Source organism: Pogoniulus pusillus, chromosome 23 (genome assembly GCF_015220805.1).
Source record: "Pogoniulus pusillus isolate bPogPus1 chromosome 23, bPogPus1.pri, whole genome shotgun sequence".
NCBI classification, from domain to species: domain Eukaryota; kingdom Metazoa; phylum Chordata; class Aves; order Piciformes; family Lybiidae; genus Pogoniulus; species Pogoniulus pusillus.
In genome coordinates this window covers 1,536,778-1,550,381 of record NC_087286.1, presented here as the reverse complement: position 1 = coordinate 1,550,381, position 13,604 = coordinate 1,536,778, and the positions used below count along the sequence as shown (strand labels likewise).

General features: G+C 53.7%; 1 protein-coding gene across 1 annotated transcript in view; it reads right to left on the bottom strand.

Annotated features, from left to right (window-relative positions):
• LOC135185552 (macrophage mannose receptor 1-like) overlaps nucleotides 1-13,604 on the bottom strand; it is a 52,679-nt gene that overhangs the window by 30,665 nt on the left and 8,410 nt on the right. The window contains exons 8-13 of the mRNA XM_064162332.1: nucleotides 12,219-12,334; nucleotides 10,815-10,963; nucleotides 9,233-9,432; nucleotides 6,223-6,350; nucleotides 2,355-2,442; nucleotides 1,295-1,439 (exon numbers count right to left, since the gene is read on the bottom strand). Coding sequence (XP_064018402.1) covers nucleotides 1,295-1,439; nucleotides 2,355-2,442; nucleotides 6,223-6,350; nucleotides 9,233-9,432; nucleotides 10,815-10,963; nucleotides 12,219-12,334 — 826 coding nt within the window. The remainder of the gene's footprint in view (nucleotides 1-1,294; nucleotides 1,440-2,354; nucleotides 2,443-6,222; nucleotides 6,351-9,232; nucleotides 9,433-10,814; nucleotides 10,964-12,218; nucleotides 12,335-13,604) is intronic.

The following is a 13,604-nucleotide window of genomic DNA, read 5'->3' as shown; positions in this document are numbered from 1 at the left end:
TGCTGTGGGGAGCAAAGCTTGTTTCTCTCTGTCCCAGAGAGCTCTGGTGTCCTGCAACTTTGGCTGTGTGCTGAGGCTGAAGCAGATGGAAATGCAGAGAAGAGACAGAAGGAAAGCATCTGAGCACCTTTGCAAATCTATTTAACCCATAGCACAAAGACACAGAGGCAGTGATAAACCAGCAGGGGTATCTAGAGCACCCTGCATCAGGGTGCAACTGAAACAACTCAATCCATTCCTCCTGCTTTAGAACAGAATGGTAGGGCTTGGAAAGGACCTCCAGAGATCATCCAGTCCAACCTCCTGCCAGAGCAGCATCTCCCAGGGCACAGAGGTGGGGCTGGAAAGGCCCAGAGAAGGAGACTCCACAGCCTCTCTGGGCAGCCTGCCCCAGGCCTCCAGCACCTTCATAGGGACAGAGGTTCCCTTCCTGTTCCCATGGCACCTCCTCTGCTCCAGCTTGCCCCCAGTGCCCCTTGTGCTGCCCTTGGCCACCCCTGAGCAGAGCCTGGCTGCATCCTCCCCACACTGCCCTGCACATCTTTAGCTCAGCACTGAGGGCAGCCCTCAGGCTCCTCTGCTGCCAGCATCAACTCCCTCAGCTTGGCCTCACAAGAGATGCTCACTGCCTGCAGCAGCCTGGGGGCTCTGGGCTGGGCTCTCTCAAGCACTTCCCTGAGCTCCTTCTTGAGCTGAGGGGCCCAGAACTGGACACAATATTCCAGATGTGGTCTCAGCAGAGCAGAGTGCAGGAGCAGGAGAACCTCTCTTGGCCTCCTCACCACAGCCCTTCTAATCCAGCCTGGGCTGCCCTTGGCCTTCTTGGCCACAAGGGCACATTGCTGGCTCAGGAGCAGCCTCTGGCCCAGCAGGGTGCTCAGCTTGAGTTGTGACATCTAATTTCACATGAAAAGTTTGAACTTTCCTTTCCTCATCTCAGTGTCACTCAGATAAGGCCAAAGGAGCAGGATTCCTGTGCAGTAAGTCTGGCTAAAAGAGAAGGAAACTTCTAGGAACTGGCACAGTAACTATGGCTGGAGGCAGGTGGACATCTACAAAAACTAGAACTTAGGACCTGGCATCCTCCTGCCCACCAGGACCCCCAGGCCCCTCTGCTCTGCACTGCTCTCCAGCAGCCTCTGCTGGTCCATGTGTCGCTCCCCTGTGTCCTGCCTGGGTTTGAAACGAATGGCTCCCAGAGTCCTCCTCCTCTGCAGCTCCCTGAAATCCACAGCACTTATTGTTTGTGGCAACCTGGGTGTCTGAGGGCACTGCACTGGAGGCCTCCTCCTACCTTTCTGTGTCTCACAAATCCAGCTGAGTAACTGCTCACAGCTCAGGTCGTTCCAGCGCAGCTGGGGGGATCCATTAAGCATCACACAGTGCTCAAGGTTCCTGTGGTTGTTGGGTTCATCTTCATCCCAGTTCTCATACACTACCTGTGTTGGAAATGCATCTCAGGCACTACCTGATCCGAGCTGACTGGGAGCAATTGAGATGATTGCTGCCATAACAGTTTGAGGCTGAGGGAGCTGGGGGTGTGCAGCCTGCAGCAGAGGAGGCTCAGGGCAGAGCTCATTGCTGTCTGCAGCTGCCTGCAGGGAGGCTGTAGCCAGGTGGGGTTGGGCTCTGCTGCCAGGCAAGCAGAGAGAGAGCAAGAGGACACAGCCTCAAGCTGTGCCAGGGGAGGTTCAGGCTGGATGTTAGGAGGAAATTCTTCCCAGCAAGAGAGATTGGCATTGGAATGGGCTGCCCAGGGAGGTGGTGGAGTCCCCACCCCAGGAGGTGCTTAAGAGGAGGCTGCAGGAGGCACTGGGTGCCATGGGTTAGTGAATTAGGTGTTGGGTGATAGGTTGGGTTCAATGATCTCAGAGGTCTTTTCCAACCTGCTTAACTCATTGATTCTGTGATCTCAGGTGTCTGGTTTGTGGGGTCAGCAGGAGCTCAGAGGAGTCTGGGAAGGGCTGTAAGGTTATGCTGAGCTGCTCACTTTCCCCATAACTGCCCAGAGAGTGTAAGGGTGGCAGGGAACAGGAAAGCCTTTGTCTGATGGTGGGAAAACTGATGGGTGGAGAGAGCTGTGTGGAAACCACAGCCTGACCTCTCTGTGCCAACACACAGCAGTGTCTGATCTGGGGCTGTGAGGATCTAAGAGCATGGCCTGTGGAAGCTGAGATGTAACAGTGCTAGGGATGAAACAGAGGCAATTTTGTTGTTCCATTAGTGTGATAATAAATAAATTACTGAATAAAAAGGCTGCCAAATATTTAGAGACTGGGAAAAAAGACACAAAAAGAAACAAGTTTCCATGCTGTAAAGGGCAGAAAGTCAACAGTTAGCAAATAAGTACTCACAGGAGAACCATCAACCCAGGCAAATCCTTCATCAGCGTTTAAGAGAAACAAACCAATCCAGAAACTCTGATAGCTCAGTCCTTTATCCCTGGAACAAATCACAGAGATGAGTGTGGAGCATGAGGGCACCACAGCAGTGCTGGAAAGCACAGAGGCATCTGCTCTGTCACCCTCGTACTCTGCTCTGCTCAGACCTCACCTCCAATCCTGCCTCCAGTGCTGCTGTCCCCAGCAGAAGGAGGATGCAGAGCTGCAGAGAGAGGCCAGAGGAGGCCCCAAAGATCCTCCAAGGGCTGGAGCAGCTCTGCTGGGAGGACAGGCTGAGAGAGCTGGGGGTGTGCAGCCTGGAGAGGAGAAGGCTCCAGGGGGACTTTACAGCTGCCCTCCAGTACCTGAAGAGATCCTACAGGAAGGCTGCAGAGAGACTTTTGCTGAGGGTGTCTAGAGACAGGCCAAGGGGAATGGTTTGAAGCTGAGGCAGAGCAGGGTTAGACTGGAGCTGAGGAAGAAGTTCTTCAGTATGAGGGTGGTGAGAGTCTGGAATGGGTTGCCCAGGGAGGTTATGGATGTCCTCTCCCTGGAAGTGTTCAAGGCCAGGTTGAATGAGGTTTGAGCAACTAGAACTAATTGAGAGGTGTCCCTGCCCATGGCAGGGAGGTTGGAGTAGATGATCTCTGAGCTCCCTTCCAACCTGAGCCATTCCAGGTTTCTGTGAGTCCAATTTTGTTTACTATTTACCATGAAGATTTCCCTGCACAAAGAGGGAAAGCAAAGAGCCTATCAGACAATTAAAGACACCTTCAGCTTCTCACAACGCTGAGAAATAACCAAATGGCAGAGATTTTTCTAGAGGAGCTTTAAACCTACTTGAGACAGGAAGCCCAAACTCAGCACAGTGTGAAGCAGTCGGTTCAGCAGCAAGCTGTGAGCCAGCACTGAGATGTCATAGAATCACAGAATCATAGAATCATAGAATCAACCAGGTTGGAAGAGACCTCCAAGATCATCCAGTCCAACCTATCCCCCAGCACTATCCAACCAACCAGACCATGGCACTAAGTGCCTCATCCAGGCTTTTCTTGAACACCTCCAGGGACGGTGCCTCCACCACCTCCCTGGGCAGCCCATTCCAGTGGGAAATCACTCTCTCTGTGAAGAACTTCCTCCTAATCAAGAAGGTTGGAAAAGACCTGGAAGGTCATCCAGTCCAACCATCACCCAGCTACAAGGAACACTAAACTCTCTTGCCCTTCTTTTACCCAAGCACACCCTTCTGTGCTCTCATCTTCTGCTTCAAACCCATCCTCTTCCTCTGTGTCATTCCCATGCCCACCCACACCCACCATGGCAATCTCAAAGCTCACCATTGCTCCCCAAACCCTCCGTGGCCTCCCCAACCTCAGCAGCTTTGCCTCAAAGCGGGGAAAGGGAAAAAAGAAGGGAACGCGACGCAATGGACAAAGAAGCAGCAGGAAGAAGCAGGAGGGGACAAAACAGGAAGGGCACGACACAACAGGGCACGACGCAGAGGGGAAGGGGTAAGACTGGAGCAGGAAGACAAGCAGGATGAAACAAAGGAAGAAGGGCACGACGCAACAGGGCACGACGCACAATGGCAAGGGCAGAAGCGGGAAGGACACGACGCAGAGTGGAAGAAGAGGAGGACGCAAAGGAAGGGCAATGGGACGACGCAAAGGATGGGAAATGAGACGATGCAAGGAAGGACCGCGCAGAGGAAATACGGGACAATGTAGAAGAGGGTCAAGAGCGTGAGGCAAAAGTAGAAGGCCACAACCCCAAAGACTACGAGACAGAAGAGGAAGATGAGCACATGGCAGAATCATAAAATCATTAAAATCAAGAAGGTTGGAAAAGACCTTGAAGGTCATCGAGTCCAACCAGCACCCGGCTACCAGGAAGACTAAACTATGTCCTGAAGCGCAATATCCACACGCTTCTTCAACTCCACCAGGCATGGTGACTCCACCACCTCTCTGGGTAACCTACTGCAAAGCCTCAACAGGCTCTCACACTTCTTCTTTCCAACACCGCCCTTGCATGTTGGGCTCTTCTGCTTCATCCCCAGCTTCCTCCTCTGTGTCGTTCCCTTGTGCTCCCCAAATCCCCAAATCCCTTCCCCATTCCCACCCATGCCCAACCACAAGCCCTCTCCCCAATCCCACCACTTTCTCCTCAAATCCACCATCTCCTCCCCAAGCCCACCCTTTCCTCTCTCAAAGAAGAAAACAGGAAAGAAGAAGAGACCACGACGCAGAGCATAAAGGGCACAACGCAGAAGAGAAAGAAGGGGATGATGCAGAAGCATAGAGTCATTAAGACTCATTCCAATCGTGAAGGTTGGAAAACACCTTTAGCATCAGCCACTGCAACCCAAAGTCAACCAGCATCACCACTAAACTCTGTCCTGAAGCGCCACATCTACACGCTTCTCAAACTCTTACAGAGATGGTGACTCCACCACCTCCCTGGCCGGCCTCTTACGAGGCCTGACCCACATGGAGTACAATCATGCAGTGCTCCAAACTTGGGGGACAACAATGGCTTCATTTCTACATTTAGGGCAAAAGTTGGCAGCTCCAGTGCCAGCAAAACCTCTCTGATTTCAGCAGCCTTTAGGTTATAGTCAGAATGTTTCTACTCTAACTCTTTGCAGTTTGCTTTCCAGGGCATGGTGTGTTCATTGCAATGTGAATTCATGGATTCACAGAACAGGTTGGGTTGGAAGGGACTTTAAAGCTCAACCAGTTCAACTCCCACCAGCACAGGTTGCTCAGCCTGGCCCTGATCATCTCCAGGGAGGTTGTGGAGCACAGAAGCACCCAATGTGATCTTTGATCACATTGGGTGCTTCTGTGCTCCACAACCTCCCTGGGTGACCTGTGCCAGTGTCTCACCACCCTCAACCTGTGCCAGTGTCTCACCACCCTCAACCTGTGCCAGTGTCTCACCACCCTCAACCTGTGCCAGTGCCTCACCACCCTCACTGTCAAGAACTTCTTCCTCATCTCCAATCTCAATCTGCTCTCCTCAAGCTTTAGCCCATTGTCCCTCAGCCTATCACTGTAAGCCTCTGTAAAACGTCCCCAGCTCTCCTGTAGTCCCTTCAGCTTCTGGAAGGTTGCTCTAGGGTCTCCCTGCAGCCTTCTCTTCTCCAGGATGAACAGCCCCAACTTCCCCAGCCTGTGCCCACAGGAGAGGTTCTGCAGCCTCTGATCATTTCTGTGGCCTCCTCTGGACCCTCTCCAGCAGCTCCAGGTCCTTGTGCTGGTTCCCCAGAGCTGGAGGCAGTGCTGCAGGTGAGGGCTGAGCAGGGCAGAGCAGAGGGGCAGAGTCCCCTCCCTGTGCTGCTGCTCTCCCTGCTCTGGCTGCAGCCAGCACACAGCTGGCTCTGGGCTGCAGCCACCACTGCTGGCTCCTGGGCACTCTGGCACCAACTGACACCCCCAAAGTCTTCTCCTCTGGGCTGCTCTCAGCCACTCCTCACCCAGCCTGCATCTGTGCTTGGGCAGATAAACTAAGGCACAGTTAGAATTGAACATTTCATTGTCTCCTTTTTGGGAGAGAGACTAACATGCACAAAGTGGTTGAGACCTGGAGAACAGCCTTGATTAAAGCTGGTGTCAGATGGCATCAAAGATAGCATCAAAGCCTCTTTGGAACAGCCAAGACTTCCCAAGGAGTTGCAAAAGCAACGTCTCAGGATAGTCTTTCCAGATGAAGACTTTCCATTTCCATTCAAAACGTGGCTGTGCTTATTCACACAAGTGCCCAGCTCCAAGGAGAGGTTGAAGAAATTCTTCTGCAGCATAGGAAGAGCATGGGAAAGAATCCTGGAGCAGGTACTCACGATGCTAACTGCCAGAGGAGAATCTGATCCTCCCTTGAGTTGATCGTGACCAGGTCTCCTCCTATTTCTCTGCAGAATTCTTCAGCCTCAAACCAAGACTTCATTTCTGTCCTTTGTCTCACAAAAAACTATGGAGAATAAAGTAGAATAGAGTGAAATTGCTGTGTGAGCATCTGGAATCCTGGAATTGCCTATGCAGATCACATCAGAGTCACTTCAGCATCCTTTTGTTCTTGGTGAGACACACCTGTCAGGACCTGTACTATCCTTGGGGTCACAGAATGGTTAAGCTTGGGAGTGACCTTAAAGAACATCCAGTTCCAACCCCACAACACCCCCTGCCACAGGCAGGGACACCTCCCACCAGCCCAAGCTGCTCAAGGGCTCTTCCAGGGCTTTGAAGCCAGGGAGGGGCATCCCAGGCCTCTCTGAGCAACCTGTTCCATTAACACTGGTAAAGTGTGGGGTTCTTCTGAGCATGCTCTGGTTAAAGAGAAAGTGAGAGCAGCCAAGAGCTATGAAGAGAGCAGAAGGAACCACAGCATTCAGAGGAGACAGTGAATTTATAGAATCATAGAACCAAGCAGGTTGGCAGAGAGCTCCAAGCTCACCCAGCCCAAACTAGCACCCAGCCCTGCCCAATCAGCCAGACCATGGCACTAAGTGCCCCAGCCAGGCTTGGCTTCAACACCTCCAGTTTGGAACTGTGATCACTGAAAGGCTCAAAGAAAAGACAGAATCACAGATTCACAGCGTGGTAGGGGCTGGAAGGGACCTCCAGAGATCATCCAGTCCAAGGCCCTGCCAGAACAGCATCTCCCAGGGCAGGGCACACAGGAGCACAGCCAGGTGGGCTTGGAAAGGCTCCAGAGCAGGAGACTACACAACTTCTCTGGGCAGCCTGCTCCAGGCCTCCAGCACCCTCACACCAAAGAAGTTGCTCCTCATCTTGAGGTGGAACCTTCTGGGCTCCAATTTGTGTCCATTGCCACTTATTCTATCACAGGGCAGCAGTGAACAGAGCCTGGCACCTTCTTCTTGCCACCCACCCTTCAGGTACTTGTAAACATGAACAAAATCTGCTCTCAGCTTTCTCCAGCCTCAGCAGCCCCAGGCCTCTTAGCCTCCCCTTATAACAGAGCTTCTCTTCCCTTCATCACCTCAGGGAGACTGAGAGGAGCTGTCCTTAATGCTGCTCAACATCTACAGGGCCAAGTGTCAGGAGGGTGGACCCAGACTCTTCTCACTGGGGGTGTGCAGCCTGCAGCAGAGGAGGCTCAGGGCAGAGCTCATTGCTGTCTGCAGCTGCCTGCAGGGAGGCTGTAGCCAGGTGGGGTTGGGCTCTGCTGCCATGCAACCAGGGACAGAACAAGAGGACACAGCCTCAAGCTGTGCCAGAGCAGGTCTAGGCTGGATGCTAGGAGGAAGTTCCTGGCAGAGAGAGTGATTGGCATTGGAATGGGCTGCCCAGGGAGGTGGTGGAGTCTCTGTGGCTGGAGGTGTTGAAGCCAAGCCTGGCTGGGGCACTTAGTGCCATGGTCTGGTTGGTTGGGCAGGGCTGGGTGCTAGGTTGGGCTGGCTGAGCTTGGAGCTCTCTTCCAACCTGCTTGATTCCATGATTCTGTTTCTGAGGCTCTGCCTGCTGCCAGGCCAGAGATTACTTTAGCCTTGTTTCACAGAATGGTGGGGACCAGAGGGGACCTCAATGTCCTCTAGCCCAACCCCACTGTTAGAGCAGAACTACCTGGGGTAAACCACACAGGAACATGCCCAGGTGAATGCCTCCAGAGAAGGAGACTCCACAACCTCTCAGGGCAGCCTCTGCCAGCCTCAGGGTGGACATTCTTTCCCTGGTGTTTAAGTGGACTTTCCTGGATTCCAGTGAGTGTCCAGAGGCCTTGTGCTGGCACTGGACACAGAATCACAGAATCAGCCAGGTTGGGAAAGACCTCTGAGATCATCAAGGCCAACCTAGCACCCCACAACTTCTAACTAACTAACCTCCTCTTAAACACCTCCAGGGATGGGCACTCCCCCACCACCTCCCTGGGCAGCCCATTCCCATGCCAATCACTCTCTCTGCCAACAACTTCCTCCTAACATCCAGCCTGAACCTGGCTGAACCTGAAGTGAGTGGATGCTTCAGCAGAGCCATGGAAATGCTGCAGCACATCTATTATTGCTCTCTTTTAGAAGGGAGGGAGCCTTTGAGAGGCCTTTTTAGCTATATCAAGGGAATGCCCAAAACCTTCACTTGCTGAAGTGCCATAGAAGCATAGGATTGTCAGGGCTGGGAGGGACCTCAAGCATCACCCAGCTCCAACCCTCCTGCCATGGACAGGGACACCTCACACCAGATCAGGTTGCCCAGAGCCTTCTCCTCCCATCCTCCCCACTTTTAGTTTTGCTCCATTCCCCCCAGTCCTATCACTACCTGGCACCCTAAAAAGTCCCTCCCCAGCTTTTCTGTAGCCCTCTTCAGACACTGGAAGGCCACAATAAGGTCTTCTCTCCTCCAGACCAAACAACCCCAACTCTCTCTGCCTGTCCTCATGGCAGAGCAGCTCCAGCCCACAGCAATGCCAAACTAAAGCTGGACCTAACAGCAGCAGTCAGAGTCTCCCAAGCTGTGAGAGAAGTCACTGGCAGGGGGCAGCTGGCCCTGAGCCTTCTCTTAGAACTCCTGTCCTGTGCCAGGCATCTCCTGCCAGCTCTTGAGCTGCAATGCTAGATGTTTTATTCTGGAAGCAAGTAAATGAGGTGCTGTTCTCAGCTGGTTTTAGCTGCCCCCAGACATGTTGCCAGCACTCTGCTGTCAGAGTTTCCATGCTGACTTCCATCCTATTTTATGCATTTTCTCGTGGTTTTTTGCCCATGAAAACCATGGAAAAGATCAATCCCCAAAATATGACTCAAAACCTGTGTCCCTGAGTGCCACCACAGAGACTTGGCATAGGTCTCTTTGCCTGGCCCCTGCTGATGCCCCCAGAGAAGCCAAGCACAGACTTACTTTGAAGCAGGAGTCTGTCCAGGAGGCTCCCTCCCAGCCCTGAGCGCAGGCGGCCGCAGGGACGGGCAGTGGAGGAGCAGGAGGCAGCACCCCTGCTGCCTGCTGTTTGCAAACATAATTTGCTGTCTTCTCACAGCTCATCACATCCCAGAATGCAGCTGCAGGTTCAGTTCTCATGGCAACACATCCTTGCTCCTTCCCTTCAGGATATGGAAGAGAAGTGAGTCAAGCCAAAGTCTGGATTGCTGGCTAAGAAAGGAGGCCTTTGCTCTGGTTCACAGCAAGCTAAGGAAAGGGAGGTGCAGATAAAAACCATCCTGGGTGGAAAATTACATTCATTGCCTCCTGCCAGAGCCCAGATATGGACCAAAGAGTGTCACAGCCACATCTCTGCCAGGAATGGCAACTGATAGCTTTGGAATACAAATCTTCCTTCGCTTCCCACCCAGGGAGGTCACAGGGCAAATGGCACTTGGGACTCTTTGCCTATCACAGAATTGTTTGGCCCTTAACACCACATCTGGAGGGACCTGGACTGGCTGCAGAGGTGTGCCCAAGACAACATCATGAAGTTCAACAAGACCAAGTGCAAGGTCCTGCAGCTGAGTCAAGGCAATCCCAAGCACAATGCAGGCTGGGAAATGCCTGGCTTGAAAGCAGCCCTGGGGAGAGAGAGTTGAGAGTGATGGCAGATGAGAAGGTCTTTAAGGCCAGGCTGGATATGGCTCTGAGCAACCTGATCTAGTGTGAGATGTCCCTGCCCATGGCAGGGAGGTTGGCACTGGGTGATCCTTGAGGTCCCTTCCAGCCCTAATAACTCTCTAGTTCTATGATTCTATGATCTCTGCCTCTTTGAAACGCCTACAAGGGTGGGGATCCAAACACCTACCTAGGGAGGCTATTGCAGGGCTGACAACTGCGTTGGGGCTCCCAATCCCCAGCTGCTTCCATTTCAAGAAGGTTGATACCAAGCAGAAGAAGTCTGGGTTAGGGCACAGGGAGCCAGTGGAAAGGCAGGAGTTGTCCCTGGACAGCCAGCTTGGCTGGAATGCAGAAGAGCTGGAGGCTCACTGCTCATTTCATAGCATCAGAGAATCAAGCAGGTTGGCAGAGAGCTCCAAGCTCAGCCAGCCCAACCTAGCACCCAGCCCTGCCCAACCAACCAGACCATGGCACTAAGTGCCCCAGCCAGGCTTGGCTGCAACACCTCAAGCCACACAGACTCCACCTCCCTGAGCAGCCCACTCCAGTGCCAATCACTCTCTCTGGCAAGAACATTTCTCAGGTGTGGCTCAAAGAGAAGTCCAAACCTGTTAATTCCTCTCACTCTGGTGAGTTGTTGTTGGTCAGAAGCTGGAGCCCACAGCCCTGCCTCACTCCTGCCTTCTGTTCCCACATGAGAGGCTGATGTACACAGCAGCTGGCAGCCAGCCGCGGTGGTGCTTGTTGCGCTGGCATCAAACACAAGGTCTGAAGGTGCTCCCCAGCCCCCAGAGGAGTTACCTGCTTGGTGTCTGTCAGCAGGGGCTGGAAAGCAGAGAACCACATGAGCTGAGAAGGGCTGAGGCTGTGCAGGGCTTACCTGGCATTGCTGTGCTCTGGGAAGCCATGGGAGGTGTCCAACCACTGCCCCACCTCAGCCTCCCTCCTTCCTCCGTGCCAGACAGGCCCAGCCAGAAATAGTCTTCAGGCCTCACCCCCACCAGACTGACCAGAAAGGCCTGCTCATTCCTGCAATGGAAAACAGTTCTGCTCCCAGCCCAGGACCCTGCAATAGCAGAGCAACACAGGCTGGGCTGGGAGTGACCTCCACAGCTCACCCAGCCCAACCCCTGCACTCAGCAGGGACATCCTCCACTAGAGCAGCTTGCCCACAGCCCTGCCCAGCCTCACCTGCCATAGCTCCAGCCATGGGGCCTCAACCACCTCCCTGGGCAACCTGTTGCAGGGTTCCAGCAGCCTCCTGCTGCACAACTTGCTCCTCACAGCCAATCTCCATCTGCTCTGCTCTGCTTTGCAGCCATTGCCCTCGTCCTGTCCCTGCAGCCCTTTGCAAACAGGCTCTCTGCAGCCTGCTTCAGGCACTGGCAGGTTGCTCCCCAGCCCCCTCAGCCTGTCCCCATAGCAGAGCTGTTCCAACCCCCTGAGCATTTTCATGGCCTCCTCTGCACCCTCTCCACCAGGTCCATGTCCTTCTTGTGCTGAGGGCCCCAGAGCTGGACCCAGCAGTGCAGGTGAGGTCTCAGCAGAGCAGAGGGGCAGGATCTTCTCTCTCCACCTCTGGCCACTCTGCTCTGGATGCAGCCCAGGCTGCCACTGGCAGATTAATCCAAGTGGCACAAAGAAAGGTGTCAGCATCATGCCAACAGCACCTTGAGGCAACAGCTGCTCACTGGGGTTCAGGCTAAGCCCCACATGGGCTTCTCTTTACCTTGCACTCTTTTCTTTGTGTTCCCACACCTTTGAGGTGTCTCAGGCAGGCCACCAAGTCAGGAGCACAGTGCAGCTCTGCCAGCCACCACCTCTACAGACAACCAAGAGTCTCAGTGGATGTGAAGCCTGGGATATGGGTAGTTGTAGATGATCCATTCTGGCTGTGGTGGGGCAGGCCTTGGGGAGGATCTCCTACATGTGTTCAGCCAAAAGGCTTCAGAGGTAGTCTGGGAAAATGCTTTTGTTAAAGGCCATCAGGAAACAGCTGAAAATTGCAGTGACTGCATTGCAACAGAAAAGAAGCCAAGGCTCAGAGTGACATAGCAGAGGCTTGGAACAGTCGATAGAGGAGAGAAATCCTCCACACTTGAAAGTACAGCAGATGAAGGAGGAAGCTCTGAGTCACTGCCTCTTCCCTTTTCTGATCCTGCATGGGCAGTTTGGGCTGGCTCACTGCTCAGTGCTGAGAAAACCTTGGAAGACTTAAAGCAACGTCCTGGGGTCCCTGCACCAGAAGCACTGATTGAAGCTTAGCAAAGAGATGTTTTCCTACCTGCTTTGTGCCGTAGCCAGATGAGCTTCGTTCCCTTCGCAGGTCCTGGTGGCTTCTGAGAAGGTCAGAAGGGCAGAGCCCACCAGGTAACAGTGGGACCCATATCTGCTCCACCCCTGGGTCAGACAGAAGGTGCTCAGCACGGCTCTGACAGACACTTCAGTACAGCAATTAGCTCTGCTCTTCTGCTGCTGCTAAGCTCAACACCGAGATGAGGGCAGGGCCAGATTGTTAACAACCAAAAGCTGTGGGTTTGCCACTGACTGTCCCTGGAGGAGGCCTTTTCTCTTGTGGAGCAGGGCACTGAGGTGAAAGCTTTCTTCTCTTTTGCATGTACATTCCACTTGGAATACTGCACCCGAGTGCAAGAGGGGCAGGGATCTGCTGCAGAGAGTCCCAAGGAGGGCTACAGGGATGCTGAAGGGACTGCAGCACTGCCTGAGGAGGAGAGGCTGAGCCCTGGGGCTGCTTAGGCTGCAGAGGAGAAGGCTGAGAGGGGATCTCAGCAATGTCTACCCAGAGCTGAGGGCTGGGGGTCAGCAAGGGAGGCACAGGCACAGCCTCTGCTCACTTGTGCCCTGCCACAGGACAAGGGCCAAGGGATGGGAAGTGCAGCACAGGAAGCTGCAGCTCAAGGTGAGGCAGAACTTGTTTAGTGTGAGGGTGCCAGAGCCCTGGCACAGGCTGCCCAGAGAGGTTGTGCAGTCTCCTTCTCTGCAGCCTTCCCAGCCCTGTCTGGATGTGTTCCTGTGTGCCCTGTGCTGGATCCTCTGGCACTGCTCTGGCAGGGGGTGGGACTGGAAGCTCTCCAGAGGTCCCTTCCAGCCCCTAACATCCTGGGAGCCTGTGCATGACCTTGAAGCAGGAGAAAATCAGCTTTTCTGTTCCATGTTCCCACTAATGGACTACACACTTGGTTTTTGAGTGCTCTCAGCAGTAACTTTTTCCCAAGTAAGTCGTTTTGCTGAGTTGACCTTCTCAAAAAGAGATGAGAAACTGTTGACTGCTATTTGCCATCACTCTCCAGTGCTCCTTAAGGCTGGAATGGTGCAGAGTGCTGCTGAAGCAGCCTGTGACTGATGCAGGGGAAGGGTGGAGCTCCAGGCTTCCAGAGCTGCAGGGTCTGGCATAGTGAAACACAAACCCACTGCAACCTGGAAATGAAGGCACATCCTAGCACAGCCACCCCTAAGTGCAGTGGGGGAGGAGACTGAGCCAAGAGGAATTCAGCTGGCAATTCTGTGTCCAGCTCTGGACCCCCCCAGGTCAAGAGGGACACAGAACTGCTGGAGAGAGCCCAGCACAGAGCCACAAAGCTGCTGAAGGGAATGGAACAGCTCTGCTAGGAGCAGAGCCTGAGGGAGCTGGGGCTGTGCTGCTGGCACA